Raw genomic sequence first — 14,530 nt, 5'->3', positions numbered from 1 at the left:
AGTCATACCACCAAGTCCTTTTCAAATTCTTTGCCCCCTTAAAAGGGTACTCATTTGGTATCAAGTCTCATAACACACCTCACTTAAAATAGACCGGGCTAGATTAAGCAAAGGTCTCTAGCAGCTGGTCCCAATGACCTGGCCCAGAAACCTCTGCCCCATGATCTCATATTCGTAGAGCTGCCTCTAATCGGAAGCCATACCCTGAATTAGCCCAGAATTCAGATAAATAACTGAACTCCAGTCTCTTTAAACAATGATGGATTTTGGTCCTGTGAGGCCATGGGGCACCAGAATATTTTTATTTATTAAACCTAATTGAACTATTTGTATGCATATTATTATTCAAGCAATATTATGTAACGTCAGGTGTTACTTATTTGCGTAAGCATTCTTTGTCATTTTTAACTACTTTTGTTTCCTACTATTTATGTAAATAAGAACGCATACGTGTCTGTCTTCATCTAGAAGACTGATGCGTCAAGATAAAATGATTGCAACTGCGTGTTTGTGTATCACAGGTGCCTTCATGTTCCCATATTTCATCATGCTGGTGTTTTGTGGCATCCCTCTGTTCTTCCTGGAGCTCTCCTTTGGGCAGTTCACTTCCCTCGGGTGCCTGGGAGTCTGGAAGGTCAGCCCAATGTTTAAAGGTGAGCATAAAGCTATTAAAAGAGGTGTGAGAACAAACCGAAAACATTTTCGTGACAACCGAAAATGTACGTATACATCTATGTGGGATGGCTTGACCTTTTAATGAATGGCATGACTTGTTTGACATGTTAAACTAGTTTTTTTTTTTTTTAAACATGTTTTTGTTCACCTCTGGGTGGCGTAAATTCATGTGTGTTCTCATGTGTAATTTCTTTAAGCCTAAACATTTATATTTTAATAATAGTCTTCAGTTAAATTTGTGAAAATTCTGACTTTGTTCTTGCAATTGTGAGTTTATACTGTATCTTACAATTCTGACTTTTTTTTCTTAGAAAGTCCAGTTTATATTTCAAGTATATATTTCACAATTCAAACTTTATTATTCACAGTTGCGTTATAAAGTCTTATTTAATTGCGAGATATAAACGTACAATTCTGAGAATTTATATCTTGCAATTCTGAGTAAAAAGAGTCAGATTTGTGAGTTTAGATTTCGCAATTCTGACTTAACTCGCAATTGCGTGTTATAAAGTCAGAAATGCAAGATATATACTCGAAATTTCAAGAAACAAGTCAGAATTCTGAGTTTATTTCTTAGAATTGCGCATTTATGTCTTGCAATTCTGATTTTATAGCACGCAAATGCGAGTTTATATCATTAAATTCTGAGTAAAAAAATGACAGAATTGTGAGTTTATATTTTTAAATTCTGACTTTTTCTTCGAATTGTGAGTTTATTTCTTAGAATTGCGAATTTATGTCTCGCAGTTCTAACTATAACTTGCAATTGCGAGTTTATATCATTTAATTCTGAGTAAAAAAGTCAGATTTGTGAGTTTAGATTTCACACTTCTGACATAACTCACAATTGCATTTATTTTGCTCAGTTCTGACTTCATTTCTCAAAATTGAGAGATTATATCTCACAATTCTGAGAAAAAAGTCAGAATTGCGAAATATAAACGTGCAATTACTAGAAAAAAAGTCACAGTTACCTTTTTTTCTTTTTTCAGTGGTGAAAACGGGCTTATATATAAAACAGAAGATAAACTGAAATTTTTTTTTCCCACAGCCAGTTTACTCACTCACACAATTAATTTTTTCATTCATTTTAGTTTAAGTTAGCTTAATTTTGTTGAGTTTAGTGGGTTCCAGATTTCTAGCGCCACCAGATGAAAATCGTCTTTGTTGTCCAAATGACGTTTTTAGCAATGCATATTACTAATCAAAAAAGATTTGATAGTAAATTTACAAAATATCTTCATGGTCTTCTTAATATCCTAATGATTTTTGGCTTAACAAAATGTATGATTTTGACCCATACAAGACATTTTTGGCTATTGCTGCAAATGTACTCGTGCTACTCAGGGTCACACATACAATTTTGTATTGGTTATTTTTTATGTTTCTAAAAAGAGTGTATTGCTTTCAAGGTGCTTGATAGCTAAACATCCGTCAACATACTTAATTTATTGTCCTCTGGTTGTTCTCTCTCCTTTAAGGTGTGGGCTACGGAATGATGGTGGTATCTACCTACATAGGGATTTACTACAACGTGGTGATTTGCATTGCATTCTATTACTTCTTCATGTCCATGACAAACCTGCTGCCCTGGACGTACTGTAACAACCCATGGAACACCCCTGACTGCGTTGGGGTGGCGGGCACTACACGAGCTAATGCCACCTTCGCCAACATGTCTGCTGTCGTGTCAGGGGTGACAGAGATAGTCAACCGCACCAAAAGGACCAGTCCTAGTGAAGAGTACTGGAGGTAAATGCATCCCTTCGTAGGCTGATTCATCTATTATATAAAAAAAAAATCTTCATAGTAGAGGTCTAAATTGACAGGAATGCTCACAAGAAAAGCCCCAGAGAGTTGAATATCAAGATAATTATATAGTCAATCCATTACTCATCAGTTTTGAATAGTTGAAAGCTGGTAATTAATACATGTTTGCAGGAGTCATGCATTTTGTATTGATGTTTGGATCTTTGTGCATTGGATTGACAGATATGTTTGGTTGAATGATGTTTGAACACTATGTAGGATGACATAAGACAATAGGACAGAAAGGCACAGTGTTTTGTTTTTCCAAGAGTGTGATTGTGACTGTATGTGGTTTGGAATGAATGCTTCACTTTACTGCCTGTGGTCAGAGAATACAAGGCTTTGACCATGAGACATTTGTAGACCGTTCAAAATCTTTATAAATGGTTTGTGCTCTCCAGACTGTGTTGTCCCTGTGGTATGAAAGACATTCTTGTTCTTCCCTTCTGTAAACTTATTCATTGTGGATGATGGAGCTTTGCTCTAATGTATTTAATTAAAGGCAAGCTCTGACTAAATAATAGTTAGGTTAGCATGATACATTTGATGAATGAATTGTTTATGCTGTGTATTACATCCTTTTACTGGCTTTTGCCCTCTCAGGAACTATGTGCTGAATGTCTCTGATGGTATCGGGAACTTCGGGGAGGTGCGTCTACCTATCCTGGGATGTCTGGCTGTGTCATGGGTGGTTGTGTTCCTCTGTCTTATTCGTGGAGTCAAGTCATCAGGCAAGGTATGTTGAACATTTAGCTGTGACATAAAGCAGAAATAAATGGAAATGGAAATATTAGATTAAAAACTTAAATGAAAATGAAAAGTTTTGCCTTTTGCAACTAACTAAAATGACTAAAACTGAAGGGAAAAATAAATAAAAAATTCAAAATGATATACAGTATAAAGAATACTAAAATTACACTGCTATTTTTGATTGAGTTTTAATATTTTGTCTTTCGTCAGGTGGTGTATTTCACAGCAACATTCCCTTATGTGGTGCTGACCATTCTCTTCATCAGAGGAATCACTCTGGATGGAGCCGTCAGTGGTATCAAATACTATTTAACCCCTCAGTGGGAGAAAATTCTAGATGCCAAGGTCAGTACTTTATACAATGGTGCATACTGTAAATACAAGTGGTCACTGAAATGTGACCCTGGACCACAAAACCAGTCATAAAGGTCAATTTTTTAAAATTTAGATGTAAAAATCACCTGAAAGCTGAATAAATAAGCTTTCCATTGATGCATGGTTTGTTAGGATAGGACAATATTTGGCCAAGATAAAACTTTGAAAATCTAAAATCTGAGAGTGCAAAAAAAAAATCTAAATTTTGAGTCTAAATGAAGTTCTTAGCGATGGATATTACTAATCAAAAATTTGATACGATACAAAATATCTTCATAGAACATCTTTACTCAATATTTTATAATGATTTTTGCCGTAAAAGAAAAATCAATTATTTTGACCCATACAGTGTATTTTTGGCTATTGCTACAAATATACCCCTGCTACTTAAGACAGGTTTTGTGGTCTAGGGTCACATTTTATATTTGTAATAACATATATTTTGTGTTTTGTAGGTATGGGGAGATGCTGCATCTCAGATTTTCTATTCGCTGGGCTGTGCCTGGGGTGGCCTTATCACCATGGCATCATATAACAAGTTCCACAATAACTGTTTTAGGTAATAAACATTTTATTTGTTTGCTTCTCTGACATTTTGAAAATATTTTTTTGAGTATTGTGAGTGCTTGATGACTTGCATGCATTGCTCTGTAGCACTCCCATGTGGCTGATACTGATAAATGCATAGAAGAACTTTTAACTTATCACATGAGATCAAAAAAGAAATGGAAAAATTTCAGTTCAGATGACTGCAAACGTACTAATAATCTAATTGTTTGTCTGTTTTCAAACAGAGACAGTATTATCATCAGTGTAACGAACTGTGGTACCAGTGTGTATGCTGGCTTTGTTATTTTCTCCATCCTGGGATTCATGGCTAATCATCTGGGGGTGGATGTGTCAGAGGTGGCTGATCATGGGCCAGGCCTGGCATTTGTGGCCTACCCAGAGGCACTGACATTGCTGCCCATATCACCACTCTGGTCCCTGCTGTTCTTCTTCATGCTCATTTTATTGGGCCTGGGCACTCAGGTACTTTTATTTGTCCTTCTTTTCTTTACCACAGTTATCTTCAATTACACTACAAATGTGTTTTTAAAGAATTCTCTAATGCTCACCAAAGCTGCATTTATTAAACAAAATACAGTAAAACTAGGAATATGGTGAAATTTCCATATTAAAATAATAAAATAAATGTAGATAAATGAAAGAAAAATCTGAATTTGAACAGTAGTGTAATTTTGGTTTTATACTTCAAATAACAAAAGAAAATCATTAACTGACTGAATATCTTTTATGCATTTAATGAGGATTAATCAATAATAAGGAATAATGAAGATTTTATTTATGAAAAGAAAACTACGCAGTGTTTTTCAATTTCTGTTCCTGACATTTGCTCGGTTTTATTTATTTATGCTATTGCTAATTGATTTGTTTGTTCCCATTTTATTACTTGTCTTTACCAATTTAATGTTTGAAATTTATATTAGTCTAGTTGTTTTTTTCTGTGGTATTTTTTTGGTAAAAAAGCAGAAAATTCCAACGATACCCAACCGTAGTCATGATAAAACTAGTAGTTGATGAAAAAAGTAATATACAATTTCATTTTTTCTTTCTGTTCAATGTTGTAGTTCTGTCTACTGGAGACTCTGGTGACAGCTGTCGTAGATGAGATTGGAACTGACTGGATTATCAAAAATAAGACCTATGTCACGCTGGGAGTCGCCATCATAGGATTCCTCCTTGGAGTACCGCTGACCTCACAGGTGAGTGACAAAAACACACTTGAGCAAACGAAAAGACACACATCCTTAATTCATGGATTGACTTGATCTATTGTGATGTGTGTGATATAGGCAGGAATATACTGGTTGCTGCTTATGGACAACTACGCTGCCAGTTTCTCCCTGGTCGTCATCTCTTGCATCATGTGCATTTGTATAATGTATGTCTATGGTGAGTCGTCACTTTCTACATGCTCTATATAAAAGCTACAATAGGTGGATGTAAACGAAGGTGTTCATTTCAATGTTGTGTTCCCATCTAGGTCACAAGAACTATTTTAGAGATGTGGAGATGATGCTAGGCTTCCCTCCTCCAATCTTCTTCAGGATCTGCTGGAGATATGTGTCCCCTTTCATTATTACTGTGAGTGACAGTCTGTTTTAGATTTTTCTGATTCAATGTTTTTTTTTAAATCTAATAACCTAATTTCTCTCTCTCTCTCTCTCTCTCTCTCTGTCTGTCTCTTCACAGTTCATTTTGATTTTCACCGTGATACAGTACAAGCCTATTACCTATAATGAATATGTCTACCCCGGTTGGTCATTAGTCATTGGCTTTGCCATGGCTTTGTCTTCAGTCATCTGTATACCTATTTATGCTCTGTTCAAGATTGCTACGTCTGAAGGATCCACATTTTTAGAGGTAAGATGCATCCCACCCTAAAGGCCCATTCAGACAAAGCACGATTTCGAGAACTGTAACTATAAAGATAACATTCTAAAAATCGTTTCAAATTTAAAAGAATAGCACAGTAGTAGACTATAACGATAACGATACAGGGCAACGATATTGTTGGGATCACTTTCAGAACGATTTTTTTCCAGCTAATGAACGATAAAACACTGACAGCTAATCAGACTTCATTCCAATTTAAAGGGCTTGTGCATTTGAAATAGCAGGCGACATTGCAAACAGATATTGCACAGCAAACAGAGTAACAGAAAATTACCTCAGGAATTCAGTGCTAGTTTGGACAACATTGTCTTGCCTCTTTTGAAGGTGCAGTAGAAAAGAGTCCAGATTGCTTTTATTCCACTACATTGACTGCGTTAAAGATTAGATAGTTTACGCTAAATTCACTGTTTAGATGCTCTCGAAATGTGCCTGCTGAGGACATCTACTGGTTGAAGTTGTGGAAATGCAACACAAACAGACAGTTATCGTTCACTGGTGTGGAAGCAAATATAGTTATCGTTATTGTTATCTTCATCGTTATCGTGCTTGGTGTGAACAGGCCTTAAGATTAATACACAAAGAGATTATTAATACTTTTGAAAAATGTTGTAAACCTTATACATTTGCATAACTAGCCAAATACTTCTCAATTTATCTCGGTAACCACTTTATGCTGTGAAAAACATCATTTTTGGACAGTTTCATCAGCACCTTAAAGGGATAGTTCATCTAAAAATGAAAATTCTATCAAAAATTACTCGCCCTCATGTTGTTCTGACCTTCGTTCATCTTCAGAATACAAATTAAAGGGATAGTTCACCCAAAAATGAAAATTTGATGTTTATCTGCTTACCCCCAGGGCATCCAAGATGTAGGTGACTTTGTTTCCTCAGCAGAACACAAACAAATATTTTTTACGAAAACTGGTGCAGTCTGTCAGCCAAATAATGTGAGTGGATGGGCACCAGACCTTTAAAAGTAAACAAAAACATGCACAGACAAATCCAAATTACGCCCTGCGGCTCGTGACGATACATTGATGTCCTAAGACATGAAACAATCGGTATTCATGAGAAACTGAACAGTATTTATATCATTTTTTACCTTTGATACACAGCCACGTCCATCTGTCAAGAGCACGAGTTTAGCATCCAGCTCGTTACACGTGAACGCGCTCTGGCGTAGAATACGCAAATGGCAGAAGCGATCTGTCGCATGAATACAACCACTGATCTATAATAGAGAACATTATATAGATCAGTGAATACAACACTCATTGTTTACATAGAGCACAGAGATTGTGGGTATAGCGGCTATTCAAAATGGTAATTACTTGCGCTTATCCTGATTGTTCAAACCGATTTAAAGCTAAAAGATTACGTTTGCTTGCGCAAATTCATCCGGGACTTTTCACCGATTTCCCCTTACGCGTTTGCGTATACTACACCAGAGCGCGTTCACATGTAACGAGCCGGATGACAAGCTTGTGCTCAGGACAGATGGACGTGGGTGTGTATCAAAGGTAAAAAATGATATAAATACTGTTCAGTTTTTCGCAAAAACCGATAGTTTTGTGTCTTAGGACATCAATGTATCGTCACGAGTCGCAGGGTGTAATTTGGATTTGTCTGTGCATGTTTTTGTTTACTTTTAAAGGTTTGGTGCCCATCCACTCCCATTATATGACTGACAGACTGCACTGGTTTTCGTTAAAAATCTTCATTTGTGTTCTTCTGAAGAAACAAAGTCACCTACATCTTGGATGCCCTGGGGGTAAGCAGATAAACATCAAATTTTCATTTTTGGGTGAACTATCCCTTTAAGATATTTTTGAAAAAATCAGAGAGCTTTCACAACACGTTCAAGGCCTAGAAATGTAGTAAGGACATTGTTAAAATAGTCCATGTGACGTCAGTGTTTCAACTGCAATTTTATGAAGCTTTGAGAATAATTTTTGTGCACAAAGAAAGCCAAAATAACAACTTTTTTCAACAATTTCTTCATTTCCAATTCAGTCTCCGCCACGTGTTAAACATTTTTCACCTTCTCTCACAAAGTTATTTGCATTCTCTCGCAAAACCAGTTGAGTTCAGACAAACACTTCCTGTTTACTTTACAGCTTGTAAGTTAGTCATTCATACAGCTCCGTTTGTTCACAGTGTATCAAGTTGTATCTTTAAAGGAAAAGTTCACTTCCAAAACAAAAAGTTACAGAAATGTACTCACCCCCTTGTCATCCAAGGTGTTCATGTCTTTCTTTCTTCAGTCGTAAAGAATTTATGTTTTTTAAGGAAAACAATTCAGGATTTCTCCCCATATAGTGGACTTCTATGGTGCCACAAGTTTGAACTTCCAACATGCAGTTTAAATGTAGCTTCAAAGGGCTCTAAACCATCCCAGCCGAGAAAGAAGAGTCTTATCTAGCGAAACTATTGGTTATTTTGTAAAAGAAATGGACAAATTTCTATAGTTTTCAACCTCAAATGCTTGTCTCGTCTAGCTCTGTGTGTACTCTGTGTATTCTGGTTCAAGACAGTTAGGGTATGTCGAAAAACTCCCATCTCGTTTTCTTCTCCAACTTCAAAATCATCCTACATCGCTGTTTTATCATTTCTTGTAAAAATGTTTAAGTTTGATCTTCTTTTCATGTTCACTTTAAAAACACCGGGTCGGTACTTCTGCAGCGATGTAGGACGTACGAGTTTTTCGACATAACCTAACTGTCTTGAACTGGAATACACAAAGCACACGCAGCACTAGACCTGACGAGCATTTTAAGTTTTTTATTTTGTATTTAGAAAATAACCAATTGTTTCTCTAGATAAGACCCTTCTTCATTAGCTGGGATCGCCCTTTAAAGCTGCATTTAAACTGCATTTTGAAAGTTTAGATTTGTGAGCACCACAGAAGTCCACTATATGGAGAAAAATCCTAAAATGTTTTCTTCAAAATCATTTTTTTTCTTTGCAACTGAAGTAAGAAAGACATTAACATTTTGGATGCCAAGGGGGTGAGTAAATTATCTGTAAATTTTGGTTCAGGAAGTGAACTTCTGCTTTAAAATAGCTCAGTTCTACATCCAAACAGTTAATAAACCAACTCTTACCTCTGCAGCGTTTGAAGAACTCTGTACGGCCCGACCCGGACTGGGGCCCGGCTCTCCAGGAGCACCGCAAGGGCCGATACGCCACTATGGGCCCTGAGTCTGTAGAGGTGTGCCCTCTCAAAGAAGAGCTGAGGGACGAGGGGAAAGAGAAACTCAAGGAGAAAGAGACGGAGAAAAAGGATGAGATCGGTTTGACCATCCCAGGAAGCAACGGCTCCACATTAAACCCCACACCCAGCGCATAGAGGAGTCCCTCCCCACCCTCCCCCCAGGACGGTTCCCATTCCCACACTGCGGGACAGGCCACTCTCGCTGGAGACCTTTACATATTGTAAGGGCTTTATGAAATCTAACCTCTAGAGAAATTGGTTGTCATCCAAAACCTTTTTCTTTTTGTTCACATAATTTAATACTGCAGTTTTTTTTTAAAAGACATGTTCATATACAGGAGGTGTTTGCATAAACGCAGTGTGTATATAGCGCATTGTACAATATTTTCACTTTGTGTTGAGTAGTCTGGACGTGTGACTGTAGCGGCAGCAGGAGCTACAGTGGGATTTGGCTCGTGTGTGTGCGTGTGTATAGTGGCGGCAGTGCTGGTCAGGTTTAATAGCTGAAGACCAAATATTCTTTGTGGCAATGTTGTAATGGCACTGTGAAGGGGAGTGTTATTTTCAGTTTCTGTTTCATACCCATTTTCTTGTTTGGGAACCATCTCATTCACAAGACACTATGGGTTTTTCAATGCTGGTGTCTGAGAGCAGGGTGGCTGATGGTCAATGTCAGTGGTTAAATGACCTTTTAACACCATAATAACTACAAAACAGAACGTGTCTGTTACCTATTTACAAGACTACTGTTAAATTTTGGAGCTAACACTTTCGTCAATCGGCCAAGTAGACCGGCCCATACCGATAAATAAGCATAGGCCAAGAGAATATCAACTTTGTTTCCACTGAAGTGAGAGCACAAATACAAAACAAAGGATATTTGGTCTTAAGCTCTTACTGACTGAGGTATCTGGACCGAGGCATATAACTTCTCAAGCCCATTCTCAGGGTTAAACACAATTTGCTTTTTCGCAAAACATTTTCCAACACCTTGAGATGATTTATTGCTGATGTTGAATATTTGACACGAAGGAGAGGAGTTTTCATGTAGGAGCTTCCACATGAAATGCCAAATCTGTTTTAGTCTTCCGGGCATCTCGAGCCGAGGCATCTCCTGAGCGAGGGGAGCATGTGCGCGATAACAGAAGCAGCTAGTTCCTCTTTAGATCCAGTACTGTAGTATGCACACTAACCCCCGCTCTACACGGAAAAAGAGGCATGTTACCAAAAACATGTGCACAGACCTTTGTTTTCTGATTTAGTTGGTGTGTTTGTGTGTACTTTTTTGTTGTCTATGTGTGTTAAGAGACTTGAACAGGTGCGTATATGTCATTTAAAGGCATCTAGCTGTAGTGATCTGAACGGTCCTGTGATCGAACACTGAAATAAGGGGAAAGGTTGCATGTGGAACGACCAGAACTAAAAGTAGCATCAGTCAAAATCACTGTGGTTAGTGAAATTGTTGGGGAAGTCAGCTTTTCCCCTCATATTTTAAAATAACATGAAATAGACTTGCGAGAAAATAATAGGCCAAAACATACAATTTTCACACTAGAAACCACAGTGTTTTATAGTTATGGTGCATTTTTTGAGTTTGTAGGCAGTAGAGAGAGGAGAGATACTGGTATGGAGAGTTTGGTCATATTGTTGGTATGGCTAGATGCCGCATATCATATCATTCCAGTGAGGTTTTAACAAGGCCCCTTGACTTACGATGTATACGGTTGTAGTGGCACATATACATGGATAAAGAGTCCTGGTTACACTGTGAATTTGTCTGGGATGTTGCCTGACACCTTTTAACGCAGCTGCTAATCACATCACGTATTGAGACTTCTGCTTAAAGTTAATCGCTGTATATAGTCAAGTCAGAGTAGTTTATTTGGTATTTCTCTCCTGTGTTGTGCGAGGAGAAATGCAGTATGTGACGTGCTCTGTCATTTTGATGATACAAAGTCTGAGCTTTCAAATTCGCTTCATTTTTCTATGATATAAATTCTAACATGCTATTTCGATGTCACAGATTGCTACTGGTTATCCACCTTTTTCACTGGAGGTTTCGCTCTCTGGTGTTTCTAGTCAAATTAACGTATTTTCGGAGCTAATAATATAGGGTTAAACCCATGGAAAAGCACATGGTGCCATAGTTGCATCACTTTACAGTGTTGCAATCCCAGTCTTTTTGCAGTAACTCACCTGTCATAGTTTAATGAGTGGATAGATGACATGAAGCGACGTGGCATTGAAAACAGATGAGGGCACATAACCCACATACAGCTCCTGTTCGCAGCATTATGTCCACAAAATAATAAGAGCACAAATTATTTTATTATTTCCCACACAGTATTTTAACTTAGGCGCTGCAAGGCATACAGCGCCGGACACGGACAGAATTGCTTGTACACAAAAAAAGAAACGTTACTTATTGCTGTTACTGTGGCAGCCAACAACAGCACAGCTTAACCCTGTGTACATTTTTATATTTAGTTCGGTCCATCTTTTTTAACCCGTTTTAACATGGCTTTCTGTGGTACGACTATGATTGGCACATTAAAAATGTAATTTAAAAAATCTAAGATTACGCGATTAAAATTGTAATGTTTCGAGAATAAAGTCGAAATTATAAGAATAAAGTCAAAATATTTAAACAATAAATCAAAATTATGAGATTAAAGTCAAATGTTTCGAGAATAAAGTCATAGCAATTACGAGATTAAAGTTGTAATATTTTGAGAGTATAAACAGGGACCAGGAGATATTCCAAAGTCTTAGCTTTCAAAATCTGTCAGTTTTATAGTGAAATACAAAAAAAAAAGTACCAAAAGCACAAAGCTTATTGCTATTGAGTGACTAGCATGCTACAAATAGGCCTAATGAATGCAATTGAAGACGTGAAATATTATTTCCAAGCATTCTGTTACTGCGAGTATAACACATGGTATGATTTTTGCTAATAATCCCACAAATATTCAAATAAATTGGCAACTTCTCCCGGTGCTCCTAATCTGGGCCATTTGCATGCACAAGCTATACTTTCAAAATATAATAAATTTAATTGCTACAATTTAATTCTCGTAATTTCAATTTTATTCTCAAAGCATTTCAACTTTATTCTCAAAATATTTCGACTTTATGCTCGAAACATTTCGACTTTATTCTCATAATTTCAGCTTTATTATCGAAACATTGACTTTTCTCATAATTTTGACTTTATTCTCGAAACATTGACTTTATTCTTAAAATTTCAGCTTTATCCTCGAAACATTTTGACTTTATTCTCATAATTTCAACTTTATTCTCAAAATATTTTGACTTTATGCTCGAAACATTTAGACTTTATTCTCATAATTTCGACTTTATTCTCATAACATTTTGACTTTATTCTAGAAATTTCAGCTTTATTCTCGAAACATTTTGAATTTATTCTCATAATTTCGACTTTATTCTTGAAACATTGTGACTTTATTCTCATAATTTCAACTTTATCTTCGAAATATTTCTACTTTATTCTCTAAATATTTCGACTTTAATCTTGAAATTTGGACTTCATGCTCAAACATTTAGACTTTATTCTCAAAACATTTGGACTTTATTATTGAAATTTCGACTTTATTTTCAAAACATTTTGACTTAATTCCCAAAACATTTTGACTTTATTCTTGTAATTTCGACTTTATTCTTGAATTTTTCTCTTTATGCTTGAAACATTTTGACTTTGTTTGAAACATTGACTTTATTCTCAAAACATTTTGACTTTATTCTCATAATATCAACTTTATTCTCAAAACCTCGACTTTATTCTCGAAACATTTAAACTTTCTCAAAATATTTCGACTTTATTCTCGCAATTTCAACTTTATTCACAAAATATTTCAACTTTATTCTCAAAATATTACAACAACTTTATTATTGTAATTTTTTTTACGTGGCACTGTCGTACTATGGAGACCAGAACACGATACCATCCTAGAACTCAACATGACAGTGCTCATCGGAAAAAGGTGGACAGCAAGAAAAAACAAATGAACATCATAAAGTATGTTAAAAAAAGATGCAGTTCAATTTAACTGATCGTGTCGTCCCTCATGTAATCGTGTTTCAGTCATCAAAAGACTTGGCACATTGGTAAAATCATAAATATATGCACCCTAAATGTGTTATACGTTCAGTATGCTTCAAGTATTTGTGCCATAAACCATCTTAAAATATTTGTGTATTCATTTTGATATTGTGTGACTTTAATTGAGTTTTTCTGGGTCAGAATGATTCAAAATGATGGAGCAGGTCACAGATAAAGTCAGTATTCAAAACCCTGATGGCATAATAGTCTACATCATTGTTATATGTACATTTTATTAATCTCTGCATGAAGGTATGATATATATATATATTTTTAAAGATTTTATCCAAAAATATACAAAACACAATCTAACTTTTAGACGTAGGGAAAAAAGAGAGAAGAATAAAAGTAACCCTGCTGCCTAACAAGAGGTATTGGACACTCAGGGGAGTAGTTAGAGGTTTATTGGTCTTAGCACAACCATACCTGCAGGTCACAAACTCTAGCTTTTCCTCTGTTGGACAGTTAGACAGCGGGCGCAGTAGATTAGAGTGGCAGTTTAGGTGTCGTGAGACTAACAGCACTTTTATTTACTGGTTCACTTTAGCTGGCTACATGCGCAGTAGCTACAGTATGAATAATCGCTGTCAGAAATGTGAATGCACAAGATTGAAGCCCTCTCGTTTTTCAGACCTTGAACGTGGCATGAAGACCATGTGAACAGACCTTGACAATAACAATAGACACGTTATGCATCAGTGCCGTTCTTGCACTGTTCCCCACCTCTCGTCCTCTCTCTCTGTTGTACAGTAATGTAAAAAAAAAAAAAAAAGACAAAAAAAGACAAAAACTCAACTGATGTGTATGTTTTTGTGTTTTCTGTTTTTATCAGGGTGGGTTGCTCTAGTGGGGTTTATTTTTAGTTGTTTTTACTTTCTTATTGTAACGTAGCTAATGTCATGTGTACAGAGTGTTCTGTGTAGTGAACGTTCAACTGCTGAGTCAAACCTAGTTCATGCTATTGATATTATGTAATTTTAATCAGTATGTAATTACCTGTTTTTGCCATTTAACAAACAGAATCTACCTTTGTAAGAGATTTTTCCTTTTTATTTTTATAGTACTAAAACTATATTTTATCATCAGTTATAGTAATGTTTCAGTGACACTACATTTATTTTATTT

The 14,530-nt window shown here is 36.2% G+C and overlaps 1 protein-coding gene across 2 annotated transcripts; it reads left to right on the top strand.

Annotated features, from left to right (window-relative positions):
• The first annotated feature begins 2,170 nt into the window (after positions 1–2,170).
• LOC141343684 (sodium- and chloride-dependent glycine transporter 1-like) lies at positions 2,171–9,580 on the top strand. Of its 2 annotated transcripts, XM_073848291.1 has the most exons (10): positions 2,171–2,427; positions 3,088–3,220; positions 3,445–3,579; positions 4,065–4,168; positions 4,404–4,641; positions 5,241–5,375; positions 5,466–5,565; positions 5,657–5,757; positions 5,866–6,036; positions 9,184–9,580. In XM_073848291.1, the coding sequence occupies exons 1-10, from the start codon at positions 2,171–2,173 to the stop codon at positions 9,418–9,420; spliced, it is 1,611 nt and encodes a 536-aa protein (XP_073704392.1). In that variant the 3' UTR covers positions 9,421–9,580. The 2 variants fall into 2 exon arrangements, with proteins under 2 accessions (XP_073704392.1, XP_073704394.1); XM_073848293.1 differs by lacking the exon at positions 5,866–6,036.
• Positions 9,581–14,530: the final 4,950 nt, after the last annotated feature.

Source organism: Garra rufa, chromosome 10 (assembly GCF_049309525.1).
Source record: "Garra rufa chromosome 10, GarRuf1.0, whole genome shotgun sequence".
NCBI classification, from domain to species: domain Eukaryota; kingdom Metazoa; phylum Chordata; class Actinopteri; order Cypriniformes; family Cyprinidae; genus Garra; species Garra rufa.
The sequence above is the reverse complement of the archived record's forward strand: the minus strand, read 5'-3'. Positions and strand labels throughout refer to the sequence as shown.

Excerpts from the sequence above, each read along its gene's own strand:
- LOC141343684 (XM_073848291.1), top strand. The coding sequence starts at position 2,171 with ATGATGGTGGTATCTACCTACATAGGGATTTACTACAACGTGGTGATT. Across the intron at positions 2,428-3,087 it reads CCTAGTGAAGAGTACTGGAG|GAACTATGTGCTGAATGTCT; the intron begins GTAAATGCATCC and ends TTGCCCTCTCAG. Across the intron at positions 5,376-5,465 it reads GAGTACCGCTGACCTCACAG|GCAGGAATATACTGGTTGCT; the intron begins GTGAGTGACAAA and ends TGTGTGATATAG.